At 48.4% G+C, this 14,016-nt stretch overlaps 1 protein-coding gene and 1 pseudogene across 1 annotated transcript in view; both read right to left on the reverse strand.

The window, feature by feature from the left end:
* The window catches only part of Pitpna (phosphatidylinositol transfer protein alpha), a 36,355-nt gene extending 34,158 nt beyond the window's left edge, over positions 1-2,197 (reverse strand). The window contains exon 1 of the mRNA XM_004857126.4: positions 1,927-2,197. Within this exon, the coding sequence (XP_004857183.1) occupies positions 1,927-1,946 (20 nt within the window). The 5' untranslated portion in view covers positions 1,947-2,197. The remainder of the gene's footprint in view (positions 1-1,926) is intronic.
* Positions 2,198-6,657: 4,460 nt separating this feature from the next.
* Positions 6,658-7,344, reverse strand: LOC147823850 (transmembrane protein 128 pseudogene; annotated as a pseudogene).
* Positions 7,345-14,016: the final 6,672 nt, after the last annotated feature.

A 14,016-nucleotide genomic window follows, 5' to 3' on the forward strand; every position in this document is an offset into this window, starting at 1 on the left:
AACAAACAAACAAACAAAACTACATATTTCTAGGGCCCGGGGATTTAGCTCAGTGGTTCCGCCACCTGCCTCGAAAGCACAAAGTCCCAAGTTCGATCCCCAGTACTTCCCCCCCCAAAAACCCCCCTACATATTTCTATAGATTCTAGGATTCATCTGGGAACAGGTAAAAAGCTCAGAAGAACAGAGAAGACTGTTAGTTTGGACACCAAAGATTAAAATGAAAAGTGTACCATGTCCTCCTCCTTAGAGAATCTTGCCATCCTAGGTTCTTCCTCCTCACTACAAAAACTCTGAGCTCCGGCTGGATTAACAGCAAACTAGATGTCAAGAAACAGGTGACAGGGCCTAAAGTCACGTTCTTCACATGACGTACCAAGCTTGGATGGCATCTACATCTTTGCTATTTTATTATTCAACTGCACACTCCTAAATGTCCTAAACATCTCCAAGGAGCAAAGCAGATGGGACTAGACAAAGTGACTTCGCTGACAAAATGGAAAGAACACTGCATAACTGCCTGCCTACCCAGAGTTCAGTAAGTTTCTCCCTGCTCGGACATTTCCGAAGTGGACTTCCAGGGCTTCTAGCCCAATGCTGCCCACTTCCCCTCCCTCCACAGAGATAGTTTCACTGTAAATTCTAGACACACATGCATTCAATCTCTCCCACTTTGGGGGAGGAAAAAATCCTGTGTTCTTGGAACCCTGAGCTTCAGGGATAGATTACCTATTTGAAGGAGTTAACAATCTGAATATCCCCATCATTCAGTCCCCTGGATTTCAGGAGCAATCCCATCTCCCTACAATTCCTTTGAAAAGTCACCACTTTCTCACCCTCAAGACATTACTTAAAAACTCCTTCACTGTCTCTCTATGGCTTTATGGAAATCTCCATTCCTCAAGCAATTTCCCCATCTCTTTGCACCAAGACCGAGAACCTCTAGGGACAGGCTGGTCCTGCCCTGGTCCCAGCCACCTGCACTGTTAAATATATTCACAAACATATTCTTTTTCTAGGTTGTTTTCTACCTTCATAACTTCCTGGCCCTCTCCATCACCATAACCTCCTTCATGGCACTTCAGATGGTGCCCAGTATTTTCTGGACTCCCCACACAAATGACCCCAAGTCCAAAGCAGTCATCTCAAGCTTTTTCCAATGCTTCCTCTTCTCCACCTACCATTTGGGCACCATGCCATTTCAGTCCCCCCATTTTCCTTCCCTTGTCATCCAAGCCTGGCCTTGACTAGTACTTGTCCGCTGGCCACTTATTACAATCTTTCCCCAGCTGCCTAAACTAACTGCTTATGCATACTCCAGGTTCCACCTCAGCACTCCTCCCATCATTCCTGCTCCATTCTTCCATCTATCTTATCTGATCTTCCGCACCCCTGACTGATCAGCCCTCAAATCCCTCCCTCCCCACCACAGGCTGGCTCACAGGTCCTATCTGCCCTTGTCCCACTGTTCCTCGGCCCTCGGACAACTCCGTCTCCCGCCAGTTCTCTCAGTCCTTCCTGCAGTTCTGGCTGGCCTCGTCATCCCTCAGTCTCCACTGTAGGACCACCCTACGTCTCATCCAGTCCTCTCGATTCCCTCAGCCCCTCCTCATGCCCTCTCCGGCTCTCACTGTCCCTTTGACCCCATCTCAGGCCCTGTCCAGCCCTCACTGTCCCCTGGACCTCTCATTGGGCCTATTCGGCCTTCATGGCCCCCTGGGCCCTAGCTCGCGTGCCGTCCGGGTCTCTCTAGCCTCACTAGCACCACTTCAGGCCCTGCCTAGCCCCCGACATCCAGTCCGCCCCTGCCAGGCCGCCCCACAGCCACATCCACGCTGCCCTTTCCCTTAGGCGGCCCATCAGCCTTCCCGGTCATCCCCGATCCTCCCTTCCTCCTCGCTTCCGCGCCGCCGGCCGGACACTCACTACTCCTTGAGCAGCACCATGTCGCTTCGCGGCTCGGCGGCTGCCCGCTGCCCGCCCGGCCTCCCGCCCGCTTCCCGGCGGCCGCTCTCCCAGTGGCCCGGCCCGGTCCGGCTGCCTGTGCGCGTTCGTCGTGGTCTGCTCCGTCCCCACCGCTCTCGCGCTCTCGCTGCGATCGCCGCGCCTGCTGCTGCCGTCCCGGCCTCGCCGCCTCCCGCGCTGCTTCCGACGCCGCCCGGAGCTCCGGTTCCGCAGCGCCGCGCGGGGGCGGGGCGTCTCTGCGGCAACCAGAGCGTCACACGCCGCGGAGCGCGCTGACTTCAATGCGGAGGCGGGGCCTTCCTGGGCCCGCCCCTTTCATCCTTAAATGGGCCACATCGATGGGGGGGGTCGGCATCCTAGGTGGGCCCCAGGCGTGTGCAAAAGCCTGAAAGCGAAGCAGACACGGAGGTGTCCCGCAGGGTGTTAGTTGAGTTCTCTTGTGAGGGAGGAAGAGGTGTGCTTTTATGCTTGGGCCTCCCGGGTGCGTGGATTGAGAGCCAGTTATTTTAAAAAATTAATAACCAAATGTGTGTGCAACTTCTCCTCTTGTGGTCCTTCACAATTTTACCTGAAAGGTATTGCTACTGTCCCCATTTACAGGAGAGGAGGAGGCAGATGTTAAGAGACTTGCCTATGTTCACAGCTACAATGTGATGGAGCTGAGATTTTAACTCAGCAATCTTAGTGTCATCCAATAAATATTTGCTGAGTGCCTGCTGCGAACCAGAGCCTGTTGAGAAGCTGAACAAGGCAGATACCTTGGAGTCTTTAGGGAACTCAGGGACAAGTGAAGAGTGAATAGATGTGGCTGGAGATGAGGAGATGATAGAGTCGGACAATTACAATGGAAAGGGCAGTGTGGGGTGAAACAGCTAACGGGATTACACCAGAGGTGCATCTGATTGAGTGTGAGGGCTGTAGTTAGGGATGGCATCCTTAAGGAAGTAGGCTGAGACCTGCAAGAGGCTGGGGGAGGAGGAGAGTGTAGCAGGTAGAGGAGTGCAGAGGCTGTAGCCAAAAAGAATGGTACAAGTGTGGACTGAGAGGAGTGAGTGGACCATAAAGTTTAGGGGCTGAGGAGCTGCAGGGGGAGGAGGTAGGTTCCTGGTGGGTGATAATAAGGTGTTTGGAGACTGCCTTAAGGGTTCTGAGAGGCATTTAAAGGTTCTGAGCAGAGATCTGAGCAGGTTTAGTGTGTGAAGCTTCACTTTGAAGGCTGGGGGTCAGGAGAGGAGGAAGAGGGGGACAGAATAGGCCAGATTAGAGGCACAAAAGACCAGTAGGAAGCTGCTGCAGGAGTTTAGGGAGGATTCAGAAGGTTGTTGACTAATTGCTGAGAGGGTGACCAGGTAAGAGTGAGGGAGGAGGTGAGAAAGCCACACAGTCTCTGGCCTGGAAGCCTGAGTGGACAGGGCCACCTTCAATGAAAACAGGGGAGAATGATTCCAGGGTGGGATTCCCTGGGGGCACAGAGTTCTTGAGAGGCCTACAGGTGAGATGGTGAGTGGGCTGCCCAATGTAGGGCCTTTGAAAGGGAGGGTGGAGCAGTTGGCCATGCTGCTGTCCAGGCAGGACTGGTATGCCCTGAGTATTGCATGTGTTGGCCACTCATTCATCAGATTCTGGACTGGGAGCACAGATACCCCCAGAAACTGAGCTACACTATTCAAGGGAAGGCCAAAAAGATGGGTATGGTGCTGAATGCCTGTAATCCTAGCAACTTAGGAGACTGAGGCAGCAGGATCACAAGTGTGAGGACAGCCTGGGCAATTTAACAAGATCTGTCTCAAATTTTCAAATGAAAAGGGCCAGGGCCCCTAGCTTTAGCTCAGTGGTGCCGTGCCTGCCTGGCAAGCACGAAGTCCTGAGTTTGATTCCCGATACAAAAAATAAAATAAAATTACAAAAAAAAGGCCAGGCATAGTGGTGCATACCTGTAATCCCAGCACCCGGGAGGCTGAGCCAGGAAGATTGCCTGCAAGTTCAAGGCCAGCCTGGGCTACATAGTGAGTTCAAGCCCACTCTGAACTACATGGCGAGACTCTGTCTCCAAAAAATAAGGGGGACTGGAGATGTAGCTCAGTGTAGGCTGCCCCTGGGTTCAACCTCTAGTACTGCAAAAACAAAACAAAACAAAACAAAAAAACCCCAATAACCAAAAGTCCAAGATTAACAAGATTAAGTACCAGTAGTAATGAACCTATGGCTCATGTGTTATAGTGAGCTGTTTGTTATCATTGAAAGCTCTAAAAGGTTTGCCATCCCTGGCCTACACCCTTCAGTTTAGGGCTCTTTCTCTTCCATAGTATCAATGAATTGTTCTTTAACAAGTGCCATGCCCTGGCTCTCTCTCCAGGAAGTAACCAGATCCTGCCCCCTGGGAACTTGCAGTCTAGTTGGGGAAACATTTACACATCCACTCAATAAATATTGATTGAGCACCTGGCCCTGTCCTAGGTCTTTTTCTAGGCATTTTGGATACAAGGAGTGACCAAGCAAAACAAAGTCTTTCCTGTGCTGAAGAATCCTAATATAAACAAACACAGAAATGACTTTCAGTAGTAACCAATTTTATGAGAAAGCTGAACTCCCTTGAAGGTGACCAGCCTTGGAGGACAGCATTGGTTAGGTGAGCAGGGAAGACCCTTGACAGAGGCAAGGTTTGGACCGAGACCTGAAAACAAGAGGGATTATTGCCAAGCTAGCTTGCTCCTTAGTTGGTAAGAGTTGAGACAAGGTGAGACCCCGGCACTAGGGGAAATGAAAAACCAAAACAACCATCAAAATTGTGAGAAACAGCATCTGTTCTCCTGGAGAGAGCTTGAGCCTGCAGGAAATGGTCACTAGCCACAAGGTAGCTTGTGATCAAGGTGGCCAGGTATGACTCTAGCATCAGCACTGGAGGAGGTTGGAGGGGTATGGGAAGCATCTCAGGACATGGGGACTTGAGCCACATCAAGCCAGGAAGAGGAAATGGCCTCTCCACAGGAAGCCAGTGTGGGCAAAGGTGCAAGGCAGAATTTTACATAGGTTGAGTTGGGGCCAGAGGCTGCTGATTAGAGAGGAAGTGGGAAGTGAGGTGGCCCAAAGCCTGCAGTGCCAAGCAAGAGAACTGTCCCTCTGGGCCTTTGGGGTGTATGTGTATCTGTGTGTGGTACTGGAGTTTGAACCCAGGGCTTTTGTACTGAGCTCCATCTCCACCCCTTTTTGTTTTGTTTGATTTATTTTATATTTTTTATTTTGAGACAAGGTCTAGAAAATTGTCCAGGCTGAGCTGGGCGTGGTGGCACATGCTTGTAATCCCAGCACTTGGGAGTCTCAGAGCCAGCTGATTATGGACTGTAGCCTCTATGAACTGTGAAATGAATCAGAAATACAGAGAACTAAAAAAAAGGGAAGAAAATATGGACACTTTCATAGACACTTTTGAGGAAACTAAGAATCAGGAACTGGAACGGAAGGCACAGTTAGAAGCCAGCATTGTTGCACTTTTGGAGCATTGTAGTAGGAATATAAATCGCATGAAACAGATATCTTCTATCACCAACCAGGAACTAAAGATGATGCAGGATCACCTCAATTTTAAATCTACTGAAATGCAGAAATCACAAAATACAGCTAGGAATTTGACTTCAGTCAACATCTACAGTTAGATCTATAGAAAATGGAGGTCCTGGAAAGTAAGATGATAGAGGAACAACATTCTCTGAAAAGCAAAATTAAGCAAATGACAGTGGATCTGGAGACATATAATGATTTGCCAGCTTTAAAATTATCAGGTGAAGAAAAGAGAAAGAAATTGCATCAGGAGAGAATGGTATTATCAAGCGGTAAAAATGCCTTTAAGAAAATAACAGAGAAGCTAACCAGAGAATATGAGACACTGAAAACACAATTACAAGAAAATGAGATGCATTCTCAGTTTACAAATTTGGAGAGAAAGTGGCAACACCATGAGCAAAATAATTTTGTGATGAAAGAATTCATAGCAACCAAGAGTCAGGAAAGTGATTACCAGCAAATCATTAAAAATGTGACCAAGCAGATTTCGGAGAACAACAAAACTATCGTGGATGCTCTATGTAATACTAGCAGGAACGGAGTCTGAATCAACCGATAGTTTCTATAGAAGTTATCTTCTTGATGCTAAACTTTGTACAAGATGACTGAAAAATTACAATATATCACCTTTTAAGAGTTATACCTAAAATTTGTAAATGCTGTGATTTTTGTGGCCTCTTTATTTTATTTTATTTTTTTTAAAGTTATAAAAATATTTTATTTAAATGTTACAGAAAAATACATACTTAAGAGAATTGAAAGTTCTTATGTTAAAAATGCTAGAAATCCAATAATTTACACAATGGTAAAATCAAAAGTGATGAGAAAACACAATATTTCCACTTGGTCCTGCCACCTAAGGAAACTACTATAAAATGAGATACACAGTAATTACTACAGTGGGATTGAAGGCACATGACAACATAACTCCTCCATACACACATCCAAGCGTTTCAGACCACAAACTGCTATCCCTGAAGAGGAAAAGAACAGCATTTATTTAAAATATTGGGGTCATGTTATGTACCTATAATGAAACCGCTACTTCCTCCAAAAATTCAGATTAACTTCGTAAAATAATTATTTCTACATAACACAGACTTCTGAAAAACTGAATCATCACTTGGGCTTGAGAATATGCAAAAGAAATACACTTTATTCTCTGAAGTCAGAGTTCTTCCTGGGAGACCCAGGTACCACTTCATAGACACAGGAACACAGTGCAGCTTTTCCAGTGTTCGACACTCTCAGCAGGCTGGACGTTCAGTGGCTCCTTTTAAATGTCCATGCCCTTAAGTCCTCAGCTCATCCAAGGAGTGAGATGAACATGACGACCCCCGTGAACTGGGTGAACAGCAACAGTGGAGTGAAGAACGACCACACGCTCCACAAAGCAATGTTGAAGCAAACTCCTGCTGCAATGAAAGCGGCAGTTGTGATAGGCACCAGCGCCGGATACTTGACGTTGTACTGTTCAACGCCACGGTACCACTCCAGGTAGACGATGCAGTACAAAGCCACGGATAAACTGGCAAGCAGCAAGGCAGTGCCAAGGAGAAACCAACTACTAGTGTGAAAGTTTTCTTTAAGGGTTTTAAAGAAATCAACATAATAGGTCACAATGATGGATGCTAAAATCCAGAATCCAGAATGGATATTAAGTCTTGGAAGAGGTTTTTCCTTTTTCTCAAAAGTTGTAGAGCTTTCCTGCCCGGTGTCGCCCTCGTGGTCCAACCGGGCCTCGGCATCAGTGGCAATCAGGTAACACTGGCGGAGCTGCTCTCAAGCCCACAGAGTGTCCATCTTGGCCTGTGGCCTCTTTAAAGAGTGGTGTTTTACCTTTGTTTTTTTTTTTTTTTGGTACTGGGGATTCAACTAGGGTCCTTGCGCTTTCGAGGCAGGCGGTGAAACCACTGAGCTAAATCCCCAGCATATTGTCATTTCTTTTAGAGAAATTTGGTATCCAAACAAGGTCCTTTTTGTTCAGATTTTATATCTCTTTTTACTCCAGCAAGTTGGCTTCCCTATGCATAGGATTAGCCTTCAGATCCAAGAGCCACACCATTCTCCAGCTGCACCCTACTGGAAGCCAATGGCTCTCTTCTGGGGACAGACCTCATGCCTTGGAGTCCAGCTGTAGCGTTTCATAACTGTGTGACCTTGTGCAAGTTATTTAACTACTCTGTGCCTGAGCTTCCTCATTTGTAAAACTGGGGACAATAATAAGTATCTGGCTTATGGGATTGCTGGGACTCATTAAACAAGGCAATGTACATAAAGCAGTTTTTCATAGTGCATGGCACATTTTCATGTTATTCTGGGGAAAGGTATTGTGAAGAAGGAGGGATAGAATATTGCCCCTCAGAACTACTTCTGCATCCTTCAGGCTTGAGAGAAGAAAGAGAAAGAGGTGACTCTGGAGTGTTATCTTTCTGTCTTTATTTTATTTTTGTGGTACTGAGGATTGAACTCAGGGCCTTTGTACTGAGTTATATCATCAGCCTGATATAGGGGGAATAGATAAAACTCCCAAACCTGCTAGATATCTGAAATGCCAGTTTGTGTTCTCTAAAATCAAAGAATAAATTCTAGGAACAATGGAGGTTAAGAGTAGGAAAAATTTATTGAGAGAAAGAAAGCTTCTGTCAAAGAGAGACAGAAGGGGAACCGGAAAGTGGGCTGCCTGCTCACCCTCCTTCTCAAAGGTGTTTTATGGGACAAAGCCACAAGGTGAGGCAGGTTCAAGATGGGACAAAACTGTAGTCAACTAGTAAGATGACAAGTACAGTTGGTTAGGTACTATTGATCTAATGAAAAATCAAGAAGGTGGACAAAACTATGAAAAATCAATAAGATTATGACAAGTGGAGCTGGGGATTTAGCTCAGTAGCACCACATCTGTCTCGAAAGCGCAAGGTCTTGAGTTCAATCCCTCATACCAAAAAAAAAAGATTATGACAAGTATAGTCGAATAGGTAATATTGATTATAATATTGAGTAAATGGGGATCCAGTGGGGAAGAAATCACATAACAAGCATAAGAATGAGAAAGGATTTTCACTAAGGGGTAGATCAGGGGTGTTTCTTGGAAGATCTTGGTGCCCCAACCAGGTGACTGAATATCAATCACTACTATTTATCCTACATAGTTCTGGTAGTCTCTCTCCTTTTATGATGCTGGCCTTCAGTGAATGTGTCTTGATTGTCCTCCATGTTGTCTTCTCAACTGTCCTCCATGTTGGTTCTTTGAAGGCTGGCCCTAACTGCCTAAAGATAACTAATTAACTTACCTATCTACAATAAGCCCTTTCTTATATTTCTTTTTTTGGTACCAGGGATCGAACTCTGGTCCTTGCGCTTGCACAGCAGAACCACTGAGCTAAATCCCCGGCTCTTTCTTATATTTCTTACATTTTATTTTGAGACAGAGTTTTGCTAAATTGTCCAGTCTGGGCTCCAACTTGAGATCATCCTGCCTCTGCCTCCTGGAAGTCCTGGGACTACAAGAACGTACCACCACATCTGACTTTTTTGTCTCTCTTTGCCTGCTTCCTCTCACTATCTTCATTTGTACCTCTGTCTTCATCTCTCTCTCTTTTTTGGACAGGGTCTCACTATGTAGTTCAGGCTAACCTTGAACTCACTATGTGGCCCAGGCTGGCCTCATACCTGCAGAGATCCTCCTGCCTCAGTTTCCCCCGGCAGCTGGGATTATAGGTGCGTAGCACCATAAAGGCCAATGTGATCTCTTTAGCAGCCTCCCCCATTTACTTTTTTTTTTTTTTTGCAGTATCAGGGATTGAACTCAGGACGTTTCGCTTGCAAGGCAGGCTCCGTGTCACTGAACTAAATCCCTGGCCCCCCATTTCCTTTTTATGTCTCTCCTTTCTGTTTCTCTGTCTCATCTATGTCTTTCTTTCCCCTTTCTCTCTCTCTTCCCTCTCCAATCCACACATTTGGGCCCTTCTCTTTGGACAAAGCTGCTTTTGTTACCCTACTCTGGGCAGTGCACCTTCAGCATGTGCTCTGTCAGGAGCCATTCCACAGAATTTTGGGGAAAAATCACTTCATAATTAAAGTATGACAGTAGCTGTCTAAGGCCCAATGTTCCCTTGCCCACGAGCTGGCTGTGACATGCCAAAACATAACTCCATTTTTTGCCTCTGGTCACAGCTGAGACCTCAATGGTTCCTTGATGCTATGATACGCAAGGGCAAGATTACATCAGCTAAAGACATGCTGGCTCTTTGAGAACCCAGTGGTAAGAGAAAGGTTTCACCTGGGGAGGGACAGATTCCTTATCAGTTTAACTCTTCCCACCTACTATTGTAAGAATGCTCTCCTTACTGCCTTCATTAACATAAGACCCCAATTGACATAGGGTTACCACAGCCCCTTAAGTCACCTGATGCTCCCTCCAATTATTGTGTGTCCCCAGTAGATAGTGGCTAGCTTGGAAAGTCTTTGTCTTTGCCTGCTCTGAGGCACTGATATCCTGGCCCCTCATACACTTTGAAATTATGCAGGACATCTCTGTTGTCTCTTTTTCTTTAGCCCTTGTTGTCCCCCTTTCTCTGAAGTCAGAGGATTGATCAGCCTCTGATACTTGCTTCCTTTGGACCCCGCCCTGCCCACCCCCACCGCTGTGTGTGAAGCACGGATAGTTCGAGCCACAATAATCTGTCCTGGCTGGCTGGCCCTTGCTGCTACTTTGGGTACAGCCACACCTGTAACCCATCTCTGCATATCTCAGGGAGACCGTGTTTCACTCTTTCCATCTTCTGCTCTGTCCCTTCCTGGCTGGTGAAAGCCTGCTCCTCTTCCAGCCTCTGTCTGTTTCAGGCTCTTTTCTGTTTATTTCTGTCTGTCTCTTTCTAAATTTTATCCCTGGACTATTTACTGAGCAGCTATTCCATGCCATGCACCATCCGAGGCAGCGAGGCAGAGTGATGATGGAGGAGGGGATGCACCAGCTTTCAAGGAACATTCATTCCTGTGGGGAGCGAGACACCAGACAAAAGAACAGACCAACCTGTGAGCCTGCTGCCCAGCTTCTCCCTCTGGGCACAGGGGTGAGCTTGGCCAGTCTTTGGGCAGGGACTCGGCCTGTGAGGGTGAGCTGGCTCTGCGCTGAGCTCCTCTGACAATTTCTTGTCCCTAAACAGGGACTGTGCACCACTCAGCAAACTAATTAGAGAGTTTAACTCATCCGCTCACTCAGCAGCATTCATTAGGAGCCAGGGCAGGGGAGACTAAAGTAAGAAGAAAGGGCCCCGTCGTGCAGAGCCACAGTGTAACGCAGGAGGGACACAAGTGTGCCACCTGCGGGGCAGAGGAAACCAAGGCCAGGGTCCCTGGTGACCAGAGGAGGCCTTCACTTCCTCTTCCCGCTTCCTACACTATCTCACCACCATAGGGTTAAACATGGTTTGAGCAGCTGTGATATTTTCCGAAAAAATTCTTTTGAGCTAACATTTGAAAGGGGGATATTTTATATAGAACTCAGAATTTCCAGCTTTTCTTGGATTAAAAAAAAAAAAATCAGAAGATCTGACCGCATGGGGCTCATCTCCTCATGGCAGTAATTGGCCAGAGCTTGTCAAGGCTGTCACTGGTAGTGGGATCCGTGGTCTCTAGGTCCCCACCAAGTGCTCTTGCATCCCTGACAAGGAGACCAAGGTCGAGCTGCCTTGTATGACTGCAGAGCTTATGCGGTGGCTCCCTTAGACTGGGGAAATATTTTTCTGTGCTGTCTCTATCAAAGGTAGGGAAATGAGAGGTAACAACAAAGGATGTGGCAGAGCTCAGCTTGAGTTTGCAGGTGTGACAAGGAGCGGCCACCATGCCCCACATCCGCTTAGCGTCTCTCTGGCCTTCTGCCTTGCAGGGTCCGCGTACCCCTTCCTGCGCTGCCCACCCTGCCATCCTCACCTTCCCCTGCACCTCGAGTCCCCCCAGCCCAGCAAGGCCAGAGGCCAGGTCTCAGGCTGGACCATCGGGCGGCTCCCTCCCCTTCTGGTTTACTGGCTATCTGCCTGGGGCTCTCTCTCTTCTGCTCTGGGCCCCATGGGAGCTGGGAGGTGGCCGCTTGGTGGGAAGCCTAGAGGAGCAAGGGCAGGGAAGAGTCCCGTTTAGATCTAGGATTCAGCAGCCTGGGGCTTCCTGCACTGGAGACCACTCAGTCTGGCCCACAGGTCTTCAAAGGACAATGTAGGACCCAAAACCAGGGAACTCAGCCCATCCCGGTGCTGGGGCTCAGGGAGCACAGTTCAGACAAGAGACAGGGAGTCTGGCAAGAGACGATCAGAGGCAGTGAGAGACCCAGGAGCAACAGAGGAAGAAGCAGTTCTAGTCATTCTCAGCATACATTTATTGAGTGCTTACTGTGTGCCAAGGAATAAGCCAGGTGCTAGAAAGAGCAAAAGGGCAGGGGAGAGTCAGGGTCAGCTGCTGAGTTATCAGCGACACTGCACGGAGCCCTGGTTAGCACAGAGGACTGAATAATCCCTAAGGCACCACTCTGAAGGCCTGGGCTGGGCCCTGGACCCTGGACCCTTCTGCCTACATGTTCCTTCTAGCAGTGGAAAGGGATTCATTGAGGTAAGTGCCTTTCCTTCTGCTCCCCCCAAGCGGCAAGGCACACAAGCAAGCTCCTACACACTCCACATACACATCCCGATGTGCCCAGAATACATCTCAGACTTACACACCCACAACACACACACACATGCACACATGGTTAGAGGCACAGCCAAGCAGGTGTCCAAGGAGGTGGCGTTGGGGTGGTGCCTCTGGTTGGGATTTGAGTCACCCCACTCAGTATAAACTTGCCCACTCTTTAGAGATGATCTTGAGATGTCCTTTGGCCAAGTCTCTTTTTTTTTTTTTTGGTACCAGGGATCAAACTCGGGTCCTTTCGCTTGCATAGCAGGCGGCAAAACCACTGAGCTAAATCCCTGACTTGGCCAAGTCTCTTACCAAAATGTGAAAGACGTAAAGGAAAAATGATCAAGGAAATAATTTTTTTTTAAATTTGAGACAGGGTCTCGCTATGTAATCCAGGCTGGCCTTAAACTCACAGTGATAGTCCTGCCTCAGCCTCCTGAGTGCTGGGATTTCAGGCGTGGACCACCACACCTTCTGGGAGTAACTTCTTAAGGCTCTGCTGAGGGATGGGTTTTGAGGAGAACAGGACCAGCAGGAGCAGACCTCTCTTTCTTCTTTTACTTGGCCACAAGTCCACAGTGAGACACACCTTAAGTAGGAGTCCTGTCATACTGGGGGGGATGCCTTGTTTCCATGCTACCTGCTCTCTTCCAGGGCAGTGAAAACAATGCCACTATAGCTAAATGCCTGTTAACAGCCATACTATTGTACACATGTGCTACTTGTATGTTCACTTAGCAGCACTATGAGGGTATTGCTATGTCCATTCTACAGATAAGGAAACTGAGGTTTATGACTTGTCTAAGGACGCCAAAAGAATATATGGTAGGGTCTCCAACCTTTGCTCTTCCTTTGCTGTCCCTCCATATGCAGAGATGGAGCCTTCCTCTGCCAAAGGTCAAGGTCAGGGAGCTGCCAGGGCCCAGGTTCATCTTGGATCTCCCCAGGAGGATGAGAATGATTAACTCCACTGACTAGGGACACAGGTGGTGGCTCTATGCTGGCAGGGACAGGCCAGAGCCAGGGCAGGCCACCCTCATGGAGGATTCCACACTTCCTTGACATGGGAAGCTGTCCACAGCCCAAGGCTGAGAGTGAGGCAGGGCTGGGGGAACCAGGCTCATGGAGCCCACATGTGCGCCCTGACCCTGCATCCCTGGAGAGAGCTGCAGCCTGAGGATGATGAAGGCTCTTAAACCTCTCCGCCCAGTCAGTATTTGAGGAAAGTGGGCTAGTACCCTTCAGCTGGGCTCCTGGTCATTGGCACGGATGAGGCACCTTGCTGCCTTAAGGGCCCGTGACAACCACTGTACCCCTCCTTGGGGGAAGGAGCTGCTGCTGCAAGGTGCCTGAGCCCAATTCTATCGAGAAGAGGGTGCAGGCCCTGTACCACAGCTCCTCTCCCTCAGCATCGACCCCCAGCTGTGTACTGCTCTAGTTCACAGCCGCTGACATGCAAGTGCATCAAAACCTCCACTTAGCTGGTGGTGTTTGTGCTACTGTCTGGGACTGTCCTGCCCATAAGACCCCAGTGTTGGATGTGCCCCTACTTTCAGAGTCCTTGGGGACATGAGCAGAGTGGGATCCTCCTCAGACTGCCTAGGCCATGCAAGGACACAAGGAGGGTTTGCACAGAAGTTCTTTTGACCAGGAAGCTGGGTATAGGAAGGACAGGGAGAGAGACAAGACAGGAAGGAGTCCCTTAGGGCTGCACCTTCTCCTTGGCCTTTATGAGGGCTGGAACCTTCTCTATGGACAGGGCCCAGCATAGGGAGCTGCAGGCAGAGAGCTGGAGGAACTGCAGGAAACAATCACAAAGGGGGG

Source organism: Heterocephalus glaber, unplaced genomic scaffold (assembly GCF_053883595.1).
Source record: "Heterocephalus glaber isolate CG9 unplaced genomic scaffold, H.glaber_assembly_v1.0 deba00001564, whole genome shotgun sequence".
Lineage (NCBI taxonomy): Eukaryota > Metazoa > Chordata > Mammalia > Rodentia > Bathyergidae > Heterocephalus > Heterocephalus glaber.